At 44.6% G+C, this 19,980-nt stretch overlaps 1 protein-coding gene across 2 annotated transcripts in view; it reads left to right on the top strand.

Annotated features, from left to right (window-relative positions):
- The window catches only part of CHN2 (chimerin 2), a 338,489-nt gene that overhangs the window by 290,512 nt on the left and 27,997 nt on the right, over positions 1-19,980 (top strand). For both annotated transcript variants that reach the window (XM_004604049.3, XM_055143780.1), the window contains one exon: positions 4,133-4,210. In XM_004604049.3, coding sequence (XP_004604106.1) covers positions 4,133-4,210 — 78 coding nt within the window. The remainder of the gene's footprint in view (positions 1-4,132; positions 4,211-19,980) is intronic.

Below are 19,980 nucleotides of genomic sequence, written 5' to 3'. Positions count from 1 at the left end.
CATGGGCCACTGTAGACCTAGCACACATCCCAATAAGTTGTCATTATGCAGGGGTTGAAGACTGTTTGGGGGTCACTAATATAAAATACAAAGTGATCCATGCAGTAATAAAAATGAAGAGAAAACATGATAGTATTTCAGAGGAGTTTGCTTCACTGAAAAATCTTTTTGGAAACTAGAGAAATCTTTGTGTAGAGGGTAGCATCTGAGTTAGACTATGAAGGTAGGTGAAAACGTAGGCATAGTGAGATGATGAGGAAATTTGTTAAAAGACCTAATAGGACACTAAGGTAAGGAACTGAGTGTATCTAGGAAGATGTTTCTAGACTACATATAAGAGGTCAAGTAGGGGCAATAAAATAAGTTGGATAGATTAGCACGAGCTTGTGAAACCCAGCAATGCCGTGCAGGACCTGGTTTGGTTATGGAGAATCACTCACGAGTTCGGAGCAGATGTGTATGTTGACTGATCAGGGAGACTGATGTCCAGCTGTGTAGAAGGTGTTCTAGAGAAACAAGGATACTGAGTTATTGTGGGCCAGTATGGGAAAGAGGGAGGAATGTTCCAGACAGAATTTTGTTGGATTCTACAGAGGTTGTGGCACTGTCTGCTTACGAGGCATTCAGAAGCACAGGGGCTGAACACTGATGTTTTGTATTCTTCTGTCATTTCCATTTAAACCAATTGCATGTCTTTGGACATATTATTTTACCTTTCAGTACCTTAAGCTCATCAAAGCATTGGGATTAAAGTCTTATACATAAGAGTTGAATTGGGTGTTCTTTTGTTTGGTTTTGGTTTGAGAGTCACATTGGGCAATGCTCAAGGGTTACTCCTGGCTCTGCACTCAGGAATCACTATCACTCCTGGTAGAGCTTGGGGGACCATATGGGATGCTGGGAATCGAACCTGGGCTGGCCTCATGAAAAGCTAGTGCCTTATCCGCTGTACCACTCATACAAGCAGAATATTAACTAAATGCACTGGACATATTCTAATCATTGTCTAACACAATGTGAGTTACAGTGTTCAATATCACGGCTGGCAGTTCCTATCATTATTGAATGTAACAACAGGATGAAATTGGAGAATGTACTTTGGAACCTGGAAGACGTGGTCAGAATTGAGGGATTAGAAGGAGAAAAGAGCTTTTTCCTCCATGACACTTGGGGGGAATGGAAAGTGGAACCTTATCTCCTTACTGAGCAGGAGGCGACTCCTGGACCATCTGTCTGCATAATGGTCCAGCTGTTTTGCTTCCTAGTTCAAAAGCATTGCTTTTACTGCTGCTGGGCACAATGGCATGAAATTTTGCCAATAGATCAGCACACCCCAAACATTATTTCTTCATGACTGCACTCATTTGTAGAGTATAAAATAACATCACATGAGGCTGACACCCAAGGACAGTAGATACAAGGGCCAGGGGGATTGCCCCATAGCTGGAAGCCTGCTTCATGAGTGAAGGGGAGAAGGCAGATGGAATAGAGAAGGGATCACTAAGAGAATGATGACTGGAGGAATCAGTAGGGATGGGAGATGAGTACTGAAAGTAGATAATGGACCAAACATGATGACCTCTCAATGTCTGTGTTGCAAGCCATAATGCCCAAAAATAGAGAGAGTGAGTGTGGGGAAGGGTGGGAGAGGGAGAGTATACCCGGGATATTGGTGGTGGGGAATGTGCACTGGTGGAGGGATGGGTGTTTGATCATTGTGAGATTGTAACCCAAACATGAAAGCTTGTAACTATCTCATGGTGATTCAATAAAATTTTAAAAATTAAAAAAAAGAAAACACTATTAATAAGTCTGTATAGCTAATGATGTCACCAATTCACTTGGAACCTAAGTGAATTGGGTTCTCAAGACCTACTAATTAACTGAAAAAAGTACAAACAAATATGAACTTTATAAAAGTCTAAATTTAAAAAAACAAAACAAAACAAAAAAAACATGATTTCATCACTTCTGTGAATGAAGAGACCTGCTACTAAAAACACCCAGCCCAAAGAAGACCATCAGGCAGTGCTTTTAAGAAAAGGCCATTAGACTTGGCCATGAATGGAATGACTAGGAAAGGTGTTCTGTTTGCATTTCCCTGATAATAGGTGATGAGCATTTTTTCATATATCTATTGTTTTATATATATATGTATGTGTATATATATGCATATATATGCTTTTGAGTGTTAATCCATCCCCTTTCCATATTTTGATGGATGTGTTGTTCTTAGGCTCTACAAATGCTTTCTATATCTTGTCTTTATCAGATGAGTGGTAGGCAAATATTTTGTCCCAGTCTGTGGGGTGTCTTTTTATTCTAGTAATCTTTTCTTTTGGAGTGAAGAATTTAATGTAATCCATTTGGTTTATGTTTGCTTCTGTTTACTTGGCCAATGGTATATAACTGAGCTTCCATGGAACCCTCCAATTCCACTTCTCGGCATCTAACCAAAGAGCCCCAAGCCACTATTTTAGAAAGGCATTTGTACTCCCATGCACATTGCAGCACTAGTCACAATAAGCAGGACTTGGAAATAATCCAAGTGTTAAATAACTCAGGAATAGAGGACTGGATAAAGAAATGAGTCTGTATACACAGCCGAATACTGGTCAGTCACAACAAAAGATGAAATCATGCGATTTGCCGCTACCTGGATGGAATTAGAGGGCATCATACTGAGTGAGGTTAGTCAGGACAGAGACAGACAAATCGGGATGATCTCCCGCATATGTGAGATATAAAGAAACATAGCAAGGGACTAGCAAGGGACCAAGGCAACGGGCCCTGGGAGATGGCACGTAGAGCTGAACTAAGTAAGGAGACAGGTGGGACGTGGATTTTTAGAACAGTGGTGAAGGGAATTTGTGCATCTGAAACACTTTCATTAACAACATTGTAAATGATGGCATCAATGGGAGGCCAGGAGTGTTTATGTAAAAGGAAAGCACATTTTTTAAAGAAAAAAGAAAAAACAAGTGACATTTTGACACTAGTTACAGAACATTGTCTTGTCAGTGTGGGTTGGGAGTTTGGGTTTCAGAGAAAGATGAAAGACTTAAGAGGATCCTAGAGGATGACATCCTGCTCCTTTCTTGAAAATGTTTTTAGAATTCAGAGCTGAAATGTTCTGCTCTCTCCCGTGCCCCATTCAGAATTCAGACTGTTATAATTTAATGCATGCATGAGAATAAAAATTAAGCTTTCAAGTCCTGGGACAGATTTTTTTTTTTTTTAAAGAGACACTGGGGCTTTATCCCTCCAAGATTAAACAATCATCAGGATTTAAAGGTTTAATCTGCGGGAATTCAGCCAAGAATAGGACTCAGAGCCCCAGAATAATTGGAAGCAGCCTCAGGCTTTGAGCATCTAGCTAATTGGGGTGTGGGTGGGTGGGTGTGAAAGAGAATGGAGCACATCGGTTTGTGTGTGTATTAAACTAATTGGTGTGTGTGTGTGTGTGTGTGTGTGTATGTGTAGGACTTTGCAGTGTGTGTGTGTGTAGGACTTTGCAGTGTGTGTGTGTGTGTGTGTGTGTGTGTGTGTGTTTAGGACTTTGCAGTGTGTGTGTGTGTGTGTGTGTGTGTGTGTGTGTGTGTGTGTGTGTGGAGGGCTTTGCAGTGTTTTGTGACAGGAGGGATAATGCTCCCTGCCTCTGCCTCCCCCATTGATTGGAGGCAGCTTCTAGGGGTTGCATTGCACATGAATGTGTGCTATTGTTCCAGGCACACATTGGCCTTAAGAAACAGCACCAGACAGGCCCGGCCTTATTCAGATGCAGAGTCCCCCTCCATCTCTCAAACGGGCCCTTCCAGGTCACATGCCGCAGGCCTCTGCAGACAGGACGCAGCTGCCTCAAATCTGTTGCCTAACTTTAGCTGCAGTTTGAAAAACCTGACAGCACTCTAGAGCTTCTCAGGCACTGCCGGAGAACCAAGGAAGAGGACGGGGTGCAGGCGCTATGTTCTCCCAGGAAATGTGGCTGGAAAATGAGAAAAAGTGCGCTGTGGTCCGGAAGTCTAAGCCAGGCAGAAAACGCCAGGAGCTGCTGGCCGTGGCCCTGGGCGTAAAGGTGGGAGTCGAAGGTGCCTTTTTTTGGCCCCCTCTCAAACTCTTTGCCTGTCCACAGATCTCGTCCCTGGTCCGAAGGGCCGCCCTCACGCCAAATGACAACCACTTCAACTATGAGAAGACGCACAACTTTAAGGTAAGGAAGCCTCTGCCTTTTTCTCCCCCTGCAGGAGGAGGGAGGTGGGGAGGGAGCTGCAGGTTCCCGGCTGGTCTCTGTAACTGTGTGACACAGCAAGGCCCTCTGCTTCCCACATTCAGCTACATGCTTTGTACCACATCAGACCGGAGACTCACAAAGAAATTTGCTTGGTGCTCATGCCTCGGTATGTTAACTCAGTTCTGGACAACTGGCCCGTCTCCTCTGAGTTCCCTGTGTGCAGCGAAGGGAAACCTTAGAAAGTCCACTATGAGGCAGAAAAAGAACCTTCTGGTGATTGTCCAGCTGGACCTTTCCACTCAGAGTAGCAGGAGTAGGGGAGGAGTCTCCCATTTCTCATTCTGTGTTCAGTCTTTTGTGTTCAGTGATGCTAACTACTCTGGTTTATGTGTTGACAGCTGTGAAAGCAAAGGATGACTGGGCATCCCCTCCAGAAGCTTTGTTTGTGCTCAGGGGGCAGGTGGGCAGCCTCTGGCAGCCTGGGTCCTGCTCACCAGACCAAACAAAAAGATAGGGAAAGCCGGTGGGAGTGTAAGTGGGTTTTTCATGTGTATTTGTTTAGAAACTTGAAATGCTGCTCTCAGTTTCAGACCAGCACTGGTCAGAAGAGCCAGTCCTCCAAGACTTAAGCCTTCCTGCATTTCCTAGGAAGGGCTGTGGGAGAGAGTCCCAGGCCAAGTGGCCAGGCTTGCGATGCTATTGAGTGCAGGACTCAGAGGACAGGAGAAGGAAATGGGAGACAATTTGGAAATTGAAAAATTCAGGAAGCAAAGAACTGCAGGAGCAACAAATACAGTCTTACTCTGCACTGTTGATTTGAGACATCTGAACCAAAGTAGTCACGGGACTTGATGTGCTTTGAAGGGAATCGTATGCTACAGCCTCAAACATGCCTGCAGAACAAGCAGGACAGTTAAAAAGCAGTGTCAGTTCTTAAAATATATCTAGTGAACATTATTGCAGTATTCATTCCATACAAATTAGAGTCCAGGCCATTGATTTTATTTTTATTTCATTGTTTCAGTCCAGCAGGACTCAAGGGGAAAAAAATTCATTATTGTGTGTGAATTTACTTTTTACTACATTGGTTCAAGATAAAAGTTAAGAATGAAATTATGGGAACTACATATCGTTCCCCACCCCACCTCCCCAGACCTGCCAGGAGCGACCAAACCCCTATCCCCTGAACAAAGTGATACCTTAACATATTTATAACAACAACAAAAATGAAATGATGCCCATCTACATTCAGGAATAAATCCATGAAACACTTGGTGCCATTCCAAAACAACATCCCCTGCTCTTAAAAATAACCCAAGTATAAAGGGAATAGGTTGCCTGTGTGGTTTTGGTCTTAAAGAGCATCCAGTGGACTTCCCTGAAGGGCCAGTGATCCAAGTGACTGTTGGAACTAGAGAGACATTTTGTCAGAGGCAACCAGCAAAGCCTATTTATTCTCTTGCTTTGCAAACATTTAAGGACAAATGTGTGTCTATTAAATATATGTTCATTTAAGTGTGGTCTGTTTTTAGAAAGCAAGGGGCCCAGGCATTTGCATGCTATAATTGAACCAAGCAATGGAATTATTCAGCCCTCCTCCATATTTAGCATTAGGATGAAGAAATGCATTATATAGGCCAAAGTTCTTCCTATTTCTCCCATCACTGAGTTGTGACGGCCTGTTTTGGGACATAAAAAAGCCTTTGTGGATTTTTTCCTTCTCTTGTTTTCATTCTTGGTCCTTGTGATGTTGTTATAAGAAATTATTTTTCAGACTTTCAGAACTCTTGATTCCTTGTATCCTGTGGTTGCATCTTTCTTTTTTCTTCTTTCTTCTCTCTCTTGCACTCCTTTTTCTCTCTTTCTCTCTCTCTTTCTCTTTCCTTTTGGGATTATGGTTTGCAATATAGGTGCTGGAAGATTATTATATATATGTGTGTGTGTATATATATATATATATATATATATATATATATATATATATATATATCCCTTTACCTACCTCCAACACTCAGTTCTTGTCCAGAATGATCATTTCTAACTATTATTGTCAGTGGTCCCTTCTCTATCCTAATTGCCTCTGCCCCCCCCCCCACACACACACACTTGTGGCAGCTTCCAACCATTGACCAGTTCTTCTGGCCCTGTTTGCCCTGGTCTTGGATATTAGCCTCGTACTATATTTTTATATTCCACAAGTGAAAGCAGTCATTCTATATCTGTCCTCTCCTTCTGACTCATTTCACCCAGCATGATATTTTTCTAAGACCGTCCATCAGTAAATAAATTTCATAAGCTCATTGCATCCTCAAGTACATACACGTTCCTTTTCTTTTTTTTTTTGCAAATTCCAGTTTGTCAATATTAAAGATACCATTAGAATTATGCCCCGTGGAGCTATGTCTTTGCATTGGATGGCTCTTCTCTAAATAAAACTGTGTCTCAGCTTGAGTGAAGAAATCTACTCCAGGCTATTGAGTTGATTGATAATTGCAAATTTGATTTTAGCCATTTTGATCTTGGAGCCCTAAATGAAGACATTAAAACCAAAAAGATAGTCAAATCTATTTCTCCCATTAGGACTAATACTAGTAGCATGCTCTTTTTGAGTATCACTGGAAAACACCAACAGCTCCTTCAATGTTGACTTAAAAAAAGACAGTCTATTTGGTGTGCTCTCCTCGAACTTACAGCTGTTGAAAGAAAGCAAGACAGAGAACAGACAAATTGTCAGAGAGGAACACAGGATCCAGACAGAGCATTTTTATTCTGTGTTTTAAATAGACAGCTCTGAGACATAGCAGACTCAAGTAGCTGTCTCAGTTGATAGTAGCTTTTCAATGGTACTGCAGGTGCCACTGTCCTTAAGAACGAGTGGCTGGGCTGGAGGGTTGTTCCCTCTGTCATTCATGGCCTTCCATCCACAACTAACCCTCTCCTCACCCCCAGCCAACTTGAAGTGGAAACTGTGTGGTCTCTGGAAGAAACTTCTAAAAGCAGGTCTGTGCTATAAATATAGCAGAGGACTTTTAGTAACACACCAATAACCTAAACAAAGAAAGACAGCTCATTCTCTGGTTATCTTTGGTAGGAGAAGGCCCATGCCCTCTGTGTGGAATTTTTCTACTTCATGTTTTTATTAGTTCTACTAACTTTATAGTTGTGTTATTATTTCTTTTCTTTCTTTTTTTTTTTTTTTTTTTTTTGCTTTCTGGGTCACACCCGGCGATGCACAGGGGTTACTCCTGGCTCATACATTCAGGAATTACCCCTGGTGGTGCTCAGGGAACCATATGGGATGCTGGGAATCAAACCCGGGTCAGCCGCATGCAAGGCAAACACCCTACCCACTGTGCTATCGCCCCAGCCCCCTATTTTTATTTATTTCATTTATTTTTTATAAAGTTCATGATTATTTGTTACACCCAATATTCCAGCACCATTACATCTTCCCACCACCATTATTTCCATTTTTCCCAACCACCCTTCAAGCCTACCCCTATAGCAGGCCCTGAATAATTTATTTCATAGTTTGTTATAAATAATTCACTAAAAATGATCAAAAAATGTTTCCTTAGAAGAAAGTAGGGGAAGATTGCTGTTATCTCACCATGGAGCCATTAAACCCTTGTATAAGATATTTCTTATATGCTGTTACAGGTTAAGTCTTGTGTGTTTATATTTTGTTAATAGAGATTGGTTGCCTTCTACTTTGCATCCCATCCGATGTGGTGTGTTACTCATTGGTTTAACGGTGATGTAGAGCCTGAGAGCCCCATGATCCAGGAATTAAAAAATTTTGAATGGGGTGGTACAGCTGGTACACTTTGGGTGTTCCGGACAACTCAGCCTTGCACAGGGTCCAGAAGCAGCTCTGCAACTTGTTGATCTCTTTCAAGATTTATGAGTCTCTGGATCATGGCTGGTTAATTAGCTTACTTGGCACCAGCAGGGGGGTTACAGGTGTGACTGCCAAGGCTTCTGGAAGTACTGGGAGATGGGAGGAGGTAGCTCATCTCCAACTGTGAAAGCCTGGAGATTTCAGTCACAAAACCTACATACCTGAGTTTTTCAACACATCAATTTCTGGATGAGGCTTGTCCCAACCTGTAGAGTCCAGCTATGAGCACAGAGATGATTGTGGAGTGTGGAGCCCTGGCATGTTATGTTTATCATTTCTTTTTTTTTTTTTTTTTGCTTTTTGGGTCACACCCAGCGATGCACAGGGGTTACTCCTGGCTCTGCACTCAGGAATCACCCCTGGTGGTGGTGCTCAGGGGACCATATGGGATGCTGGGAATTGAACCCAGGTCAGCTGGATGCAAGGCAAACTCTCTACCCTCTGTGCTATCGCTCCAGCCCCCCCTTTTTTTTCATAATAATTTCACTTGTTCTATGAGGATAAAATGGGCCTGGCTTGGACTATGTGAAAAGGACACAGGGATGTAGTTCAAGTGGTAGAACATGTTGAACTACACCTTCCCAGAACCTCAGGGGCGGGGAGGGTTGCCTACCCACCTGAGCACTGCAAGGAGACACCATCACCCCTCTCCCCCCACCAAAAAAAATAAATGATTACATTTTCATGCTGACCAGCAAGTAAACCTGACAGGCTGTTGGAACTCTACCTGGAGCCTCCTCTCAAGAGATTTTGATTCACTAGCAGATCTGGGTATCTGCACTTTTAATTTATTTTTTGCCTCAGTCTAGATTGTTTTCCCAAGTAAAAAGCTCTTTCATCCTCCCAGTATTTCCTCTAAAAGGAATAGAAAGTGCTTGCTCAAGTTAAGAATTCCCACCCCGCTTCTGCAGAAAGTGCTCTGTCCCTGCACCTGGGCACGTACCTATTGTCTTAGCTTTGCAAACAAAGCATATCTAGGAAAAGTCAAAACCCACCTCTGGGAACAAAAGCTCTTGGACCCCAATTAAAGTTATCCAACCATCTAAGTAATAATCACACACTTTTCAACTGTTCTTACAAGTGGACATGTTTAACTCCTAAACTCTCTGGGGTTACTTGTTTGAAATAGTAACTTATAGAGATATTTGTTGAAGAAATGATGAAACATTATTCTCAGTATTCTCTCTGCAGTGAAAACTGATAAACAGAATACCACTTTCTTATTTAACTTGATTCAAGTATGTATCTGTTTCGCCTAGTGGACTTAAAGAGGCACTTTCTTATGAAAGAATGGCTCTCTCCTATGATCTACTCAGAAAACACCTCTATTCAGGCCCTTGAACCCCAGGGCTCCACAATTTGTAAAACTGATCTCTCCTCCCACGGCAAGGGATGAGGTAGCTGTGGACAGTGTGAGTTGCATGTCTTGATGCATCTTTGACAATGGGTTTTGCTCTTCTGGTCCTAATATTTCATCTGTAGAAGGGAGTGTTAGAGCATTTAAGACATTGACATCAGTGCTGCTGTGTGTATTTCTCACCATCTGGCGACTTCATTCATAGTGTTTGGGATTTGTCAGATGGTGTGAAATTAAAGTATAATACAAAGGTTGGAGTGATAGTACAGCAGGAAGGCATTTGCCTTGACCGATGCCAACCCAGGTTCAATCCCTGTCACCCCATATGGTCACCCAGACACCACCAAGAATTATCTCTCAGCACAGAGAGAGGAGTAAACCCTGAACACGGCTGGGTATGGCCTAAACAGAAATTAATAAGTAAATAAAATAGCATAGAATGAAATTTTGGCTATAAAACCATTTCTCTTGGAGAAGTCTGTTCAAGGACATACAAGTGTGAGCCACCAATGGTATGCACCAATGTCACTGTGTTATGCATGCAGGGTCAGGAATGTGGCTCCAATGCCTGGCATAGGCAAAGCCCTGAGTTCTATTTCTGCCATTACATATTCATCCCCTATCCCCAACACTGCCAGGTGTGGCCTTTATAATATATATATATAATATAATTATATATATATATATTAACTATCACTGTCATCCCGTTGCTCATCGATTTGTTCAAGCGGGCACCAGTAACGTCTCTCATTGAGAGACTTATTGTTACTGTTTTTGGCATATCCAATACGCACGGGTAGCTTGCCAGGCTCTGCCTCATGGGCTCTATACTCTCGGTAGCTTGCCGTGCTCTCCGGGAGGGGTGGAGGAATCAAACTCGGGTCAGCCGCATGAAAGAACGCCCAACCACTGTGCTCTCACTCCAGCCATATATTAACTATACAAAAGAAAAAGGGAAAAATAAGCATTTAGGTAAATCACTTTTGTCTCTGGTGCCCAAGACCAAGTGACTTGATTTCTCTCTTGGCAGCTCTACTTTTCTACCCTCACTTCCTACTGCGGCCAGTGAAGTACTCAGGGGCAGTGAAAGGCAGTGGTCAAGCACGAGGGAGGTGGCAGCCATGGGGTCTGCCATAGTGTTGTTGGTACGGTGAGTGTCCTAGGGGCCCAGAACTGGCAGTGTTTTCACAAACTCCCACAGAGCATATACCACAGGTCCCTGCCATCTCACTCATGCAGCCATCGAGACTGTAGCGGAGAGCACTGAGGTGCATGGCAGGTCTCTGGGGGACGCCATTCTCAAACCAAGGGGAGGGGATGCTCTTTGAAGGAAAAGGAGGGATCAGTCCCACTCTCCACTCAGGTTCCTGATTTTGACTTCCCAGAAAAGGTTTTCAGGAGAGGACAGAAAGTAAATCAGAGAAGTTTAATGATAGGAACATGAGCCCTGAAAATTAAAAAAAAAAAACATTATGCACCCTAAAAAATGATGTGGACACTTCCAAAATGAAGTGTCCCAAGTTGACTTCATAGCGTCTTTTTCAGGCTGCCTTAGCTTGGGTGCTCTGCAAATAAGAGCCCTTCCAAAGCATTGCCAAGGAAGAAGGCTGGATTCTGGGGTTCTCTTCCTTCCCAGCCATTTCCCGGCTCACAGCAGAGAAACCATCCCTGCTGCTCCTATTCATTAGAAGTGATAGAAAATGGAAAGAGCACTTTGGGTCCTGGAATTGAGTTGAGTGAAAACATGTTGAAAATAAATAAGTCAGGGGCTGGAGAGATAGCACAGCAGGTAGGGCGTTTGCCTTGCACGCAGCCGACCCGGGTTCAAATCCCAGCATCCCATATGGTCCCCTGAGCATGGTCAGGGGTAATTCCTGAGTGCAGAGCCAGGAGTAACACCTGTGCATCACCAGGTGTGACCCAAAAAGCAAAAAATAAATAAATAAATAAATAAGTCAGAAATAATCCAAGACTGTAGAAGGGTGTGGGGAAGAGGTCTTGTGGAGAGATAAGGCACCCACTTCACCCGCAGGTCCTCAGCTGGAAAGGGCGATGTTGGCCAGCTAGTGACCCTTGTGTGTGTGACCCCCATGGTCGGCTCATGTTCTCAACCTTCCAAATCTGTACACATGGGGATCTCTCCTCCCTCTGGTTCCCCCTCCATGCTGATACTGCGAGAACACTTGCTCTCTAGAGGATGTGATGGCAAGCAGAGAGCCGGAAAGTTTGGAAGGTCAAAGAGCAGCCATCCAGAGCCCCACCACCGCCAACGTCCCCTCCCATCCCCCTCTCCCGCAGCCTGTCCATTCCTCTACAGCCCCGTGTCTGCTTGGCCTCTGTCCATAGCGCCACCGCAGCTGGCACTCTCTGCAGTTACTTGTCTTTATCTTCCCATTCGGAGCACTCCCTGAGGGGTCCATGCAGGGACTTTTGTCTCTTTCACTTCCTGTAGAAACTCATGATTGAGATCGGGCCTGGCGCAGAGCAGGCTCTTGGTTGCCAGTCTGTGTGGTGGGCACGCCCAAGTCTTTTCAACCTAGCATTGCCTTCTCATTTCTTATGCCCCGTCCCACCATTGCCCTTGTCTGTGGCTTGTTGAGCACATCTTGATTGTATGTGACTCCTTCCAGGAAGTGGGTCTTTGCTGGGTCACCAGAGTGTGCCCTAGAGGGGAGATCCTGAAGGGGTGCCAGAGTAGCATTTCTTGCAGCTTATACAAGAAGGCCACCTCAATTTTTAAAAAGAAGGGGAAGATATGATCCCAGGTTCACTCCACTTGGCCCAGAATCTCATGTAGGTGCTATCAAAAATGACCCAGCTTGGACATACCTGGCCACCAGCCTTGTATCCTCCTCTCAATAGACCGAAGCTGTGTCAGGTAAACCCTGTGACACCACATTCCTTTTCAACTTGCCTACATCACCCCAAAACCTAGGGGTCAGCTCCAGGGGTTCATGGGGCTGAGCGCATTTTTACGCTGTCACCCCTCCTCAGCACCTGTTCAGACTCTTCAGCGCCCCACCTCTGGGGAGAGTAGGGGGCTCAATGCCAGTTGCTTGCCTCTCAGTAGGGTTTGTATCTTTATCCGTCTGGTGGTTTGGTTTGGAATGAGCTGTTTTTGCTTCTTCTCTCCAAACCCTTTTCTTTTCCTTATCTGTCATGGCCTGATAAAGAAGTGATGGTTGGGGCTGAAGAGAAAGTACAGCAGGCCGGGCACTTGCCTTGCATAGAGCTGACCTGGCTTTGTTCTTCAGCACCCCAGATGGTCCCCTCCAGGACTGACCCCGGAGCACAGAGCCAGGAGTGAGCACAGAGATGGGAGTAAGCCCTTAACACTGCTAGGTGTTGTCCAAAATGTAAAACGTGTTGGTCCTTTGTCCACAGCACTAAGTGTGCTCTTGGACTTACTGTGGTCCTCTGATCCAAACCTGTGTACCTGGCGAAATACTGAGATTTTGCTGGCACACAAAAGAGAGGGATTGACTTCAGAAATGCTTGTGGATTTGGTTTTTGGTTTTTGGTATGAATGTGTGTATGGGGGGCAGGGGGTGTTATCCTTAGAAGAGCTCAGCAGTGGTGATCCTGTGACCCAGCCTGCTGGCTCAGTGAGAAGGCCAGAGGATGCAGTGGCACTGAGGCCCTGCAGTGCAGGAGAGTATTAGGGCTACCCCCAGCAGTGAGCCTGACGGAGGGGGCAAGGCCACACCAGAGCTTGGGGCCTCCAGGGCTGTATCCCTCCAAGATCAGGGTACCGTGCGGTACCAGGGATCATAGTGCAGCTCCCCTGCATGGTAGGCATGTGTCTTAGCCACTGTACTCGCTCCCCAGCCTTATTGTGGGTTTTATTTTGCTGCTTCTGTTTAATAATCAGAAAATACTGTTTTGGCAAAAACAAGCCTAGAAGGAACAACTCAAAGAAAACGCAAAGAAATACACCTGCATTGAGTGCATATAGCAAGGAAATCAACACAATAAATGAATTTGCAGAGGGAAGAACCCATTTGCTGCTCCCAAAGTGCAGGCTCTTTTGGGTTCTAATTTAATTTTCCCCTTGGTGGTTGTTTCTGCCACCAGTGTGAGGATCCCTAGTCGCGAGGCTCCCACACACCCGGGTACGTTGCTGCAGTGATGGGGAGCAGCAAACCTTAGACAGCAAGGTTGCTGCAATCACACTGGACATGGAAGGTGGGGAACAGTTTGCATCCATGGCCTCTCCAAACTTAAGCTTGCAGCAGGTGTGCCAATGGTGGTCCCGGAATCTTGAGTATCTGTTTCCTCCTGGAGCCTGAATCCATCATTACCATTGTAATAAATTCCTTCTTTTTGAATAAGAGAATGAACAGAAGTTGCCTTAAGAGTAGGTTAATCAACTCAGGGGAATGCACGGCACTAAGGCAGGCGAGGAGAAAGAAATTTCTAGTCCAGACTCTACCTTCCCTGCTGCCATCCCCTCTCTTTCCTTCCCTCTATTCATTGCCCTCTGCTCTCTGGGTATCAGCCCCATTGGGCCACAAGTGTTCGGAAACAGGGCTGCAGAAAAGGACAATAACTACTTGGTTTGTATGTTAAGGCCAGTTCCCAAAGCTCCATTCCAAATTTCCAGAGTCCTACCTGCCCTGTGTAGGTAACTCGGACCCTGTACACCCAAGGCCGGCATTGCAGGGCACTCCGGGAGGAGAGGAGAAAGAGGATGAACTGTGCTAATGATGTGTCAAAAAGGAATCCTTATGGGTCAACAGCTTGTCCGCTAGAACTTTTTTCTCTGGTTTTAAAAAATTCCCCTTCAAGTTTCACAGCCAGCCTATTCTCTTTGCTTTGCTAAATCATGAGTTGTGTATTTTTTTTTCCTGAGCCAAGATATTATTCACTGTATCACTGTCAACCCATTGTTGACAGTTGTTGATTTGCTCGAGTGGGCGCCAGTAACGTCTTTATTGTGAGACTTGTTACTGTTTTTGGCATATCAAATACACCACAGGTAGCTTGCCAGGCTCTCAGGAGTTACTATTATTATTATTATTATTATTATTATTATTATTATTATTATTATCAGCAAGGCTAGGCATTCATCAGCATGGGTTAGTGTTACCAGCTTGCAAGTCAGAAGGGAGAGATCTCTTTTATAAAATGTACCCATCACTGGGGGCTCTTTTGGATCTTCTATGAAATTAGAAGTGACACTTGATCTCTGGCACACTCCACTCTCCACCCTGCATTGTTCCTCTCATGCCTCTCCCCTGCTCCTGTCTGTTGAGTCTTCTTCCAGACAGCCCGTTCAGACCTGCCAGCCCTACTTTCTGCACCATAGCTGCTGTTTCACCTCATTCCTTAAGACTCTGCATCTGCTGATTAGTGGCACATCCTGGTTAATTTGAAACCTGTTTCCTGACAAACTAACCTTAGTAAGTTGCTTGAAAGTCCTGTCTTAGGCTGTGATTCACCGAGACTGGCTGTTCCACATCACATGTTCAAGTGGAAAAAGAGTGAGTTCATGAAAAGGGCAGCTAGATGAGCTTATAATCAAGTTTTAAATGCGACTAACAGCATGATGCCTTCATCCAGTGGAATTTCTTTCCTAGGGAGGATTTGGGGGAAGGAAGGAAAACTTTTCAGTTTTCACATAGATGGGTGCTTTCTCTGCTTGTCAGGTTCTAACTTAGAGCTCATCCTTTACCTCCTTGTCCTGTCTTCATGTAAATATTAATTGTATATTCATAAATATTAATTGTGGTCCTTTGAGAGCCAGGCAGAGCCTGGTGGAGAGAGCATAAGATTTCACAACAAGCCAAACAGGAATTCTTTGCTTGGGCCACACAAGCAGGGCTGTAGCTGTCCAAGCCATTTCACAACTGTAAATCATCTCCAATGAGTCTGACCCATATCAAGTGCTTAGCTGTTATTAATTCATATTGAGTTTGTTTTATTCCAAAGAACACATAATCCAAAGAGACTGTTCTCAAGGCTGATTCTGGCACTTCCATTCAGAGAACAAGTCTTTTGTGTTTTGTGGGGAAGACGAAAGAAAGAAAAAGCACCAGTGTATACTGTATGTACCAGCTTTTTTTTTTTTTGTGGTCATTGTTAAGTCCTGGACTAAAGCGATAGCAACAGCAGCACACCAGGTAGGGCGTTTGCCTTGCATGCAGCTGACCTGGATTCGATTCCTCCGTCCCTCTCAGAGAGGCTGGCAAGCTACCGAGAGTATTCCGCCCTCATGGTAGAGCCTGGCAAGCTACCCGTGGCACATTCAATATGCCAAAAACAGTAACAACAAGTCTCACAATGGAGACAATACTGGTGCCCATTCAAGCAAATCAGTGAACAACGGGACAACAGTGCTACAGTGCAATGCTATAGTTGTCAAGTCCTAAAAAAAGGAAATTATTAGGCATCCACCTCTTTATCCTGCAGACATGAATTCAGGCCTGATTGTGTGCCAGGCACTGACAGGTGCAGGAAAGACCAGCAAGGTAAGATCATGAGCTCTTTCTCCTAGCCTGGATCTGAGCTTGTGATATGGCTCCCTGGGAAATGTGCGGGGATAGTTGTGCTGCCTCATTGGGGGATGATACAAGAATTTAGAAGAGGCTCAGTATGTTGCTGTTAAACATCCCTGATTACCCAGAACAAGCCCCCACCCCCAGAATGATGCACCCCGATGATCAGAAGACGTGAAGACATGTGGTTACTGAGATGCGTGCTCCTGAGCACTGTAGATGTGGTAGCAGAAAAGTTGTTGGAACATTGGTACTTACTCTAGTGAAACCAAGAGGAGGTTAGAGTACGTTCAAATTAGAAGTCAGAAAGTGACAGGAATATGTCACATTAGGAAGTCAGGAGAGTTTCAAACAGGCACTGTAGCAATCGCTGTTTTAGAAATTCAATGCCGGTTCAGATGTACTGGAACAGCTGCTGAATAGACAGAACCAGGGTCAGCAGAGCCACGCTTGAGAAAGCTCGCTCAGCCCAGCATCTGCACCGCAGGCCTCCCGGCCCGACTCTGCCGGCTCTGCCCCAGCCCGCCCGCCCTGCAGCTCATTTCTCTTGCACTGAAAAGGTTCACTTCAAGGTCAGTATTTCATCTGATCTTGCAAGAGGGAAAAGTCCCAAGTTTAACCTAATTTCTCACACGGGTTCAATGGCATATGACTGTGGGAAAGGCAGGGGACAGGAAGCCACCTGCCCCCTCCCAGCCCTCAGCTAACTCTAATCAAAAGTCAGACGAGATGACCCCCGCAAAAGCAAAAGGTTTGTAGCTCCACCTCTAGCGGCTTCCCTGTGCATGAGCCTCAGACTGTTTTTGTTAACTAGCGTTGGTCTAGTTGGTGCTGAACCTAAAGTCCTATGTATAGATATTGATTGATAACAATGCTCATCCCCAAACATTGGCAATGTTATAATGCAGCTTTGATTAAAAATTATTTTAAAGGGTCAGAGAGATAGTACAGAAGTTAAGGTGCTTGCCTTGGATCCAATCCCTTGTATCTCATGGTTCCCAGAGCATCTCCACAAGGTGTGGCAACAGGGACCCCCCAAACACCACTAATCTCCAGCATCACAGGGCTCGAACAGCAGCACACCCTCACACTTCACACTACTGATGACCACCTTGGCCAAGAATTGCCAAGAGAGGCCCCTGCACACTACTTGGGAGCCCTAGCAAAGTTAAAATACAATAAAATAACAAAAATTATTTTCAGGAGAGCAACAGGAAAAAGCTGCTTGTCAAATCAAGCAAAGGAATAAAGTTTCTTTGTTTCTCGGCCACCGCTAGTGGTGCTCAGGGCTTACTCCTGACTCTGTGCTCAGGGATTACTCCTGATGGGACTTGGAAGAGCATATGAGATGCTGGGGCGTGAACCCAGGTGGAATGCATGCCAGGCAAGCCCCCTACCTGCTGTACTATCACTCCAACCTCAAAGTAATAAACCCTTTTTGAACATAAATAACTAAAAGGCCGTATAAATATTAAAAGTTTAAGTTAGGTCATATGACTTGACTCTACTAGTGTTCCTCAACCTGGGACTGAAGGAATAAGGGATAGTTAGCGATATATAAGAATGATTGCAGTAGTGCCAACTTAGGGATAACAGAGGGAGGAAGTCAGTACTGGTATCTAGTGGGTGGAGGCCAGGAAAGCAGCTAATACAAGGACAAAGATGCACCCAGCACAAAGTATCAAGAGGACCTCGGCTGGGAAGGCCTGATGCAGAATATTAAGACAAAGCAGAGCCTTGCACATCATAAACACCATCCATTCTCTCAGTCTAGAACCACAGGCCAAGGGTTTGGGTGGTGTCACATTCGCCCATCAAAACATACTTGTTTTAAAACCACCAGGGAATACTGCCTTCCAGAGTCAGCACATGGAGACAAATAACATCCTGCTCATTTAGGAGGAGCCAAGTTACTGGGTGGGGGAGGGGGTGGTGATAGTCACTGAACGCCTAAGTTTTTTCTAGACAACACTTCTTGCTTTTGTTTTTACTAAGTGGCCATGCCTGGGCTATTTGTCAAGTATACCTTATCTCCTGTAATATCATCTTTTTCTGTTTGGTGTGCTTTTGGAATTCCAGGCAGACCAGGCCTAGTATAATAGTCTTGGACAGACATTCTTCCTGTCTGGGGTATTTTCTTCCTGTCTAGAGTATTTCAGTTACTGCCCTGAAGTTTATACAATGTACTTTTTCTGAAAAGATCTTCTTGAAAATCAAAAAGCTTGCAGAAAATAGAAAAAAAAACTGATGGGTGATTTTTTCAGGATAGGAGGTATTTCATTGGGGAAGTAGATATATTGACTGATGCGCAAAAAATAAAATGGATCCAGAGCGTGTCTTCTGCATGGAGTAGATGGTGGGAGAATGTCATTATGGGCCCAGAAGAAAACTGAACAATACATCGGCCATGAAAATAAACAGAGTCACATCACAAAGAGGAAACTAGGCAACAGGCCTAAAATAATGTTTAACTTTAAGCTCTCCTTTGTCCCCATTTTGTCTCACTTATGTGGAAATGGGTGTTTGTTCTCAGAAGGGCCTGTCTGCATTTGTTGAGCTGAAGAGATGAGAGGGAAGGCAGTGGGGATACCCTGGTGGGAAGATGTTGGTAAATATGGGCAAGGTTCGTAAATACTGGATACAATCCTTCTTTAAAAATCTGTGGACCTAGGATTAGCATATTTGGATTTCCTGAAGCATTCAGTAGCCAGGTCCTGCTTTATCAGCAATAGCAAATAACATAGCTATTCTCATATCTCAAGGCAAGCATTGAAGGGGCTAAACAGTAATACAGCAGGTAAGGTGCTACCTTTGCACACAGCCCACCCAGAATCAATCCTCAGCACCATGTGTGGCCCCCAAACTGTCAGAAGTAAGCCCAGTGCACAACTGGATGTGGCCCTAAAATCAAAAAAATAAAATAGAAGAAGAGGAGCACTGAAACCAGGCAGCCTTATATTTTTGCTTACTTTATGTAGCACTGTCATTCTGTTGTTCATCGATTTGCTCGAGTGGGCACCAGTAATGTCTCCATTGTGAGACTTGTTGTTACTGTTTTTTACATATTGAATACACCATAGGTAGCTGGCCAGGCTCTACCTTGAGGGCGAGATACTCTCGGTAGCTTGCCGGGCTCTCCGAGAGGGGCGGAGGAATCGAACCCGGATCGGCCGTGTGCAAGGCAAATGCCCTACCCGCTGTGCTATAGCTCCTTCAGTTTCATATTTAAATACGGTATTTACTATGTCTGTTTAATAGGTAACTGTGTAATCACAAAAAAGAGATGATGATGATCCTCTGGTGGCTGCTGCTGCTGGACACCTGTGTGTGTTCGGTAGCCCTGAGCCGCCTCCCCACCTCCCCAGGGCCCCCAACAGAGACACAGAGAGACGGGGAACCAGGGAGGCTGGGGACCACAGTCAGATGGTGAAAATGGCCCGTTTAATGCAGGGTTGCTAGCATACTTATAGAACATCTGAAGGGGGGTTCAGGTAAGCACAGGTGTGATGGTCATTTACATAGATAAACATTTGGCAGAGGAAATTCTTTTAGGGAGACCTACTCAAGGAGACACTCTGTCTCCCAGAGACAACTGTGTTGCTTTTATGTTTCCCTCTAATTGTATTAAGTTATGGATACTTGCAGTTGTTTGGATAAACACAGTAAGAGACAAAGATCCAACACTTAATTCTCTGGGCTGAGAGCAAACAAGGCTTTAAACACTCTAGGCTCTGAGTGCAAGCAAGGCTTTTACCGTAAATCCCAGACTAAGGCCTCAGACCATTTCAGCTAGTCCTTCCCCAGGGGAGTCCTGTCTCTAAAGTTGTAACAGTTTACATAAAAACCATGTATTTATGCTTTCTAGAATGTCCCATTTCGCTGCCGGGTAGTTTTGCCACTCGCCCCCCGGTCCATCCCAGTCCCACGGTGGACCTCCCCTTTGGGGTGTCAGGAACTACAGAAACTGAAGCCTGAGTCAAGTAGTTATGATCAA

The sequence above is a fragment of the Sorex araneus genome, chromosome 1 (genome assembly GCF_027595985.1).
Source record: "Sorex araneus isolate mSorAra2 chromosome 1, mSorAra2.pri, whole genome shotgun sequence".
Lineage (NCBI taxonomy): Eukaryota > Metazoa > Chordata > Mammalia > Eulipotyphla > Soricidae > Sorex > Sorex araneus.
This window is presented reverse-complemented; position numbering and strand designations above follow the sequence as displayed.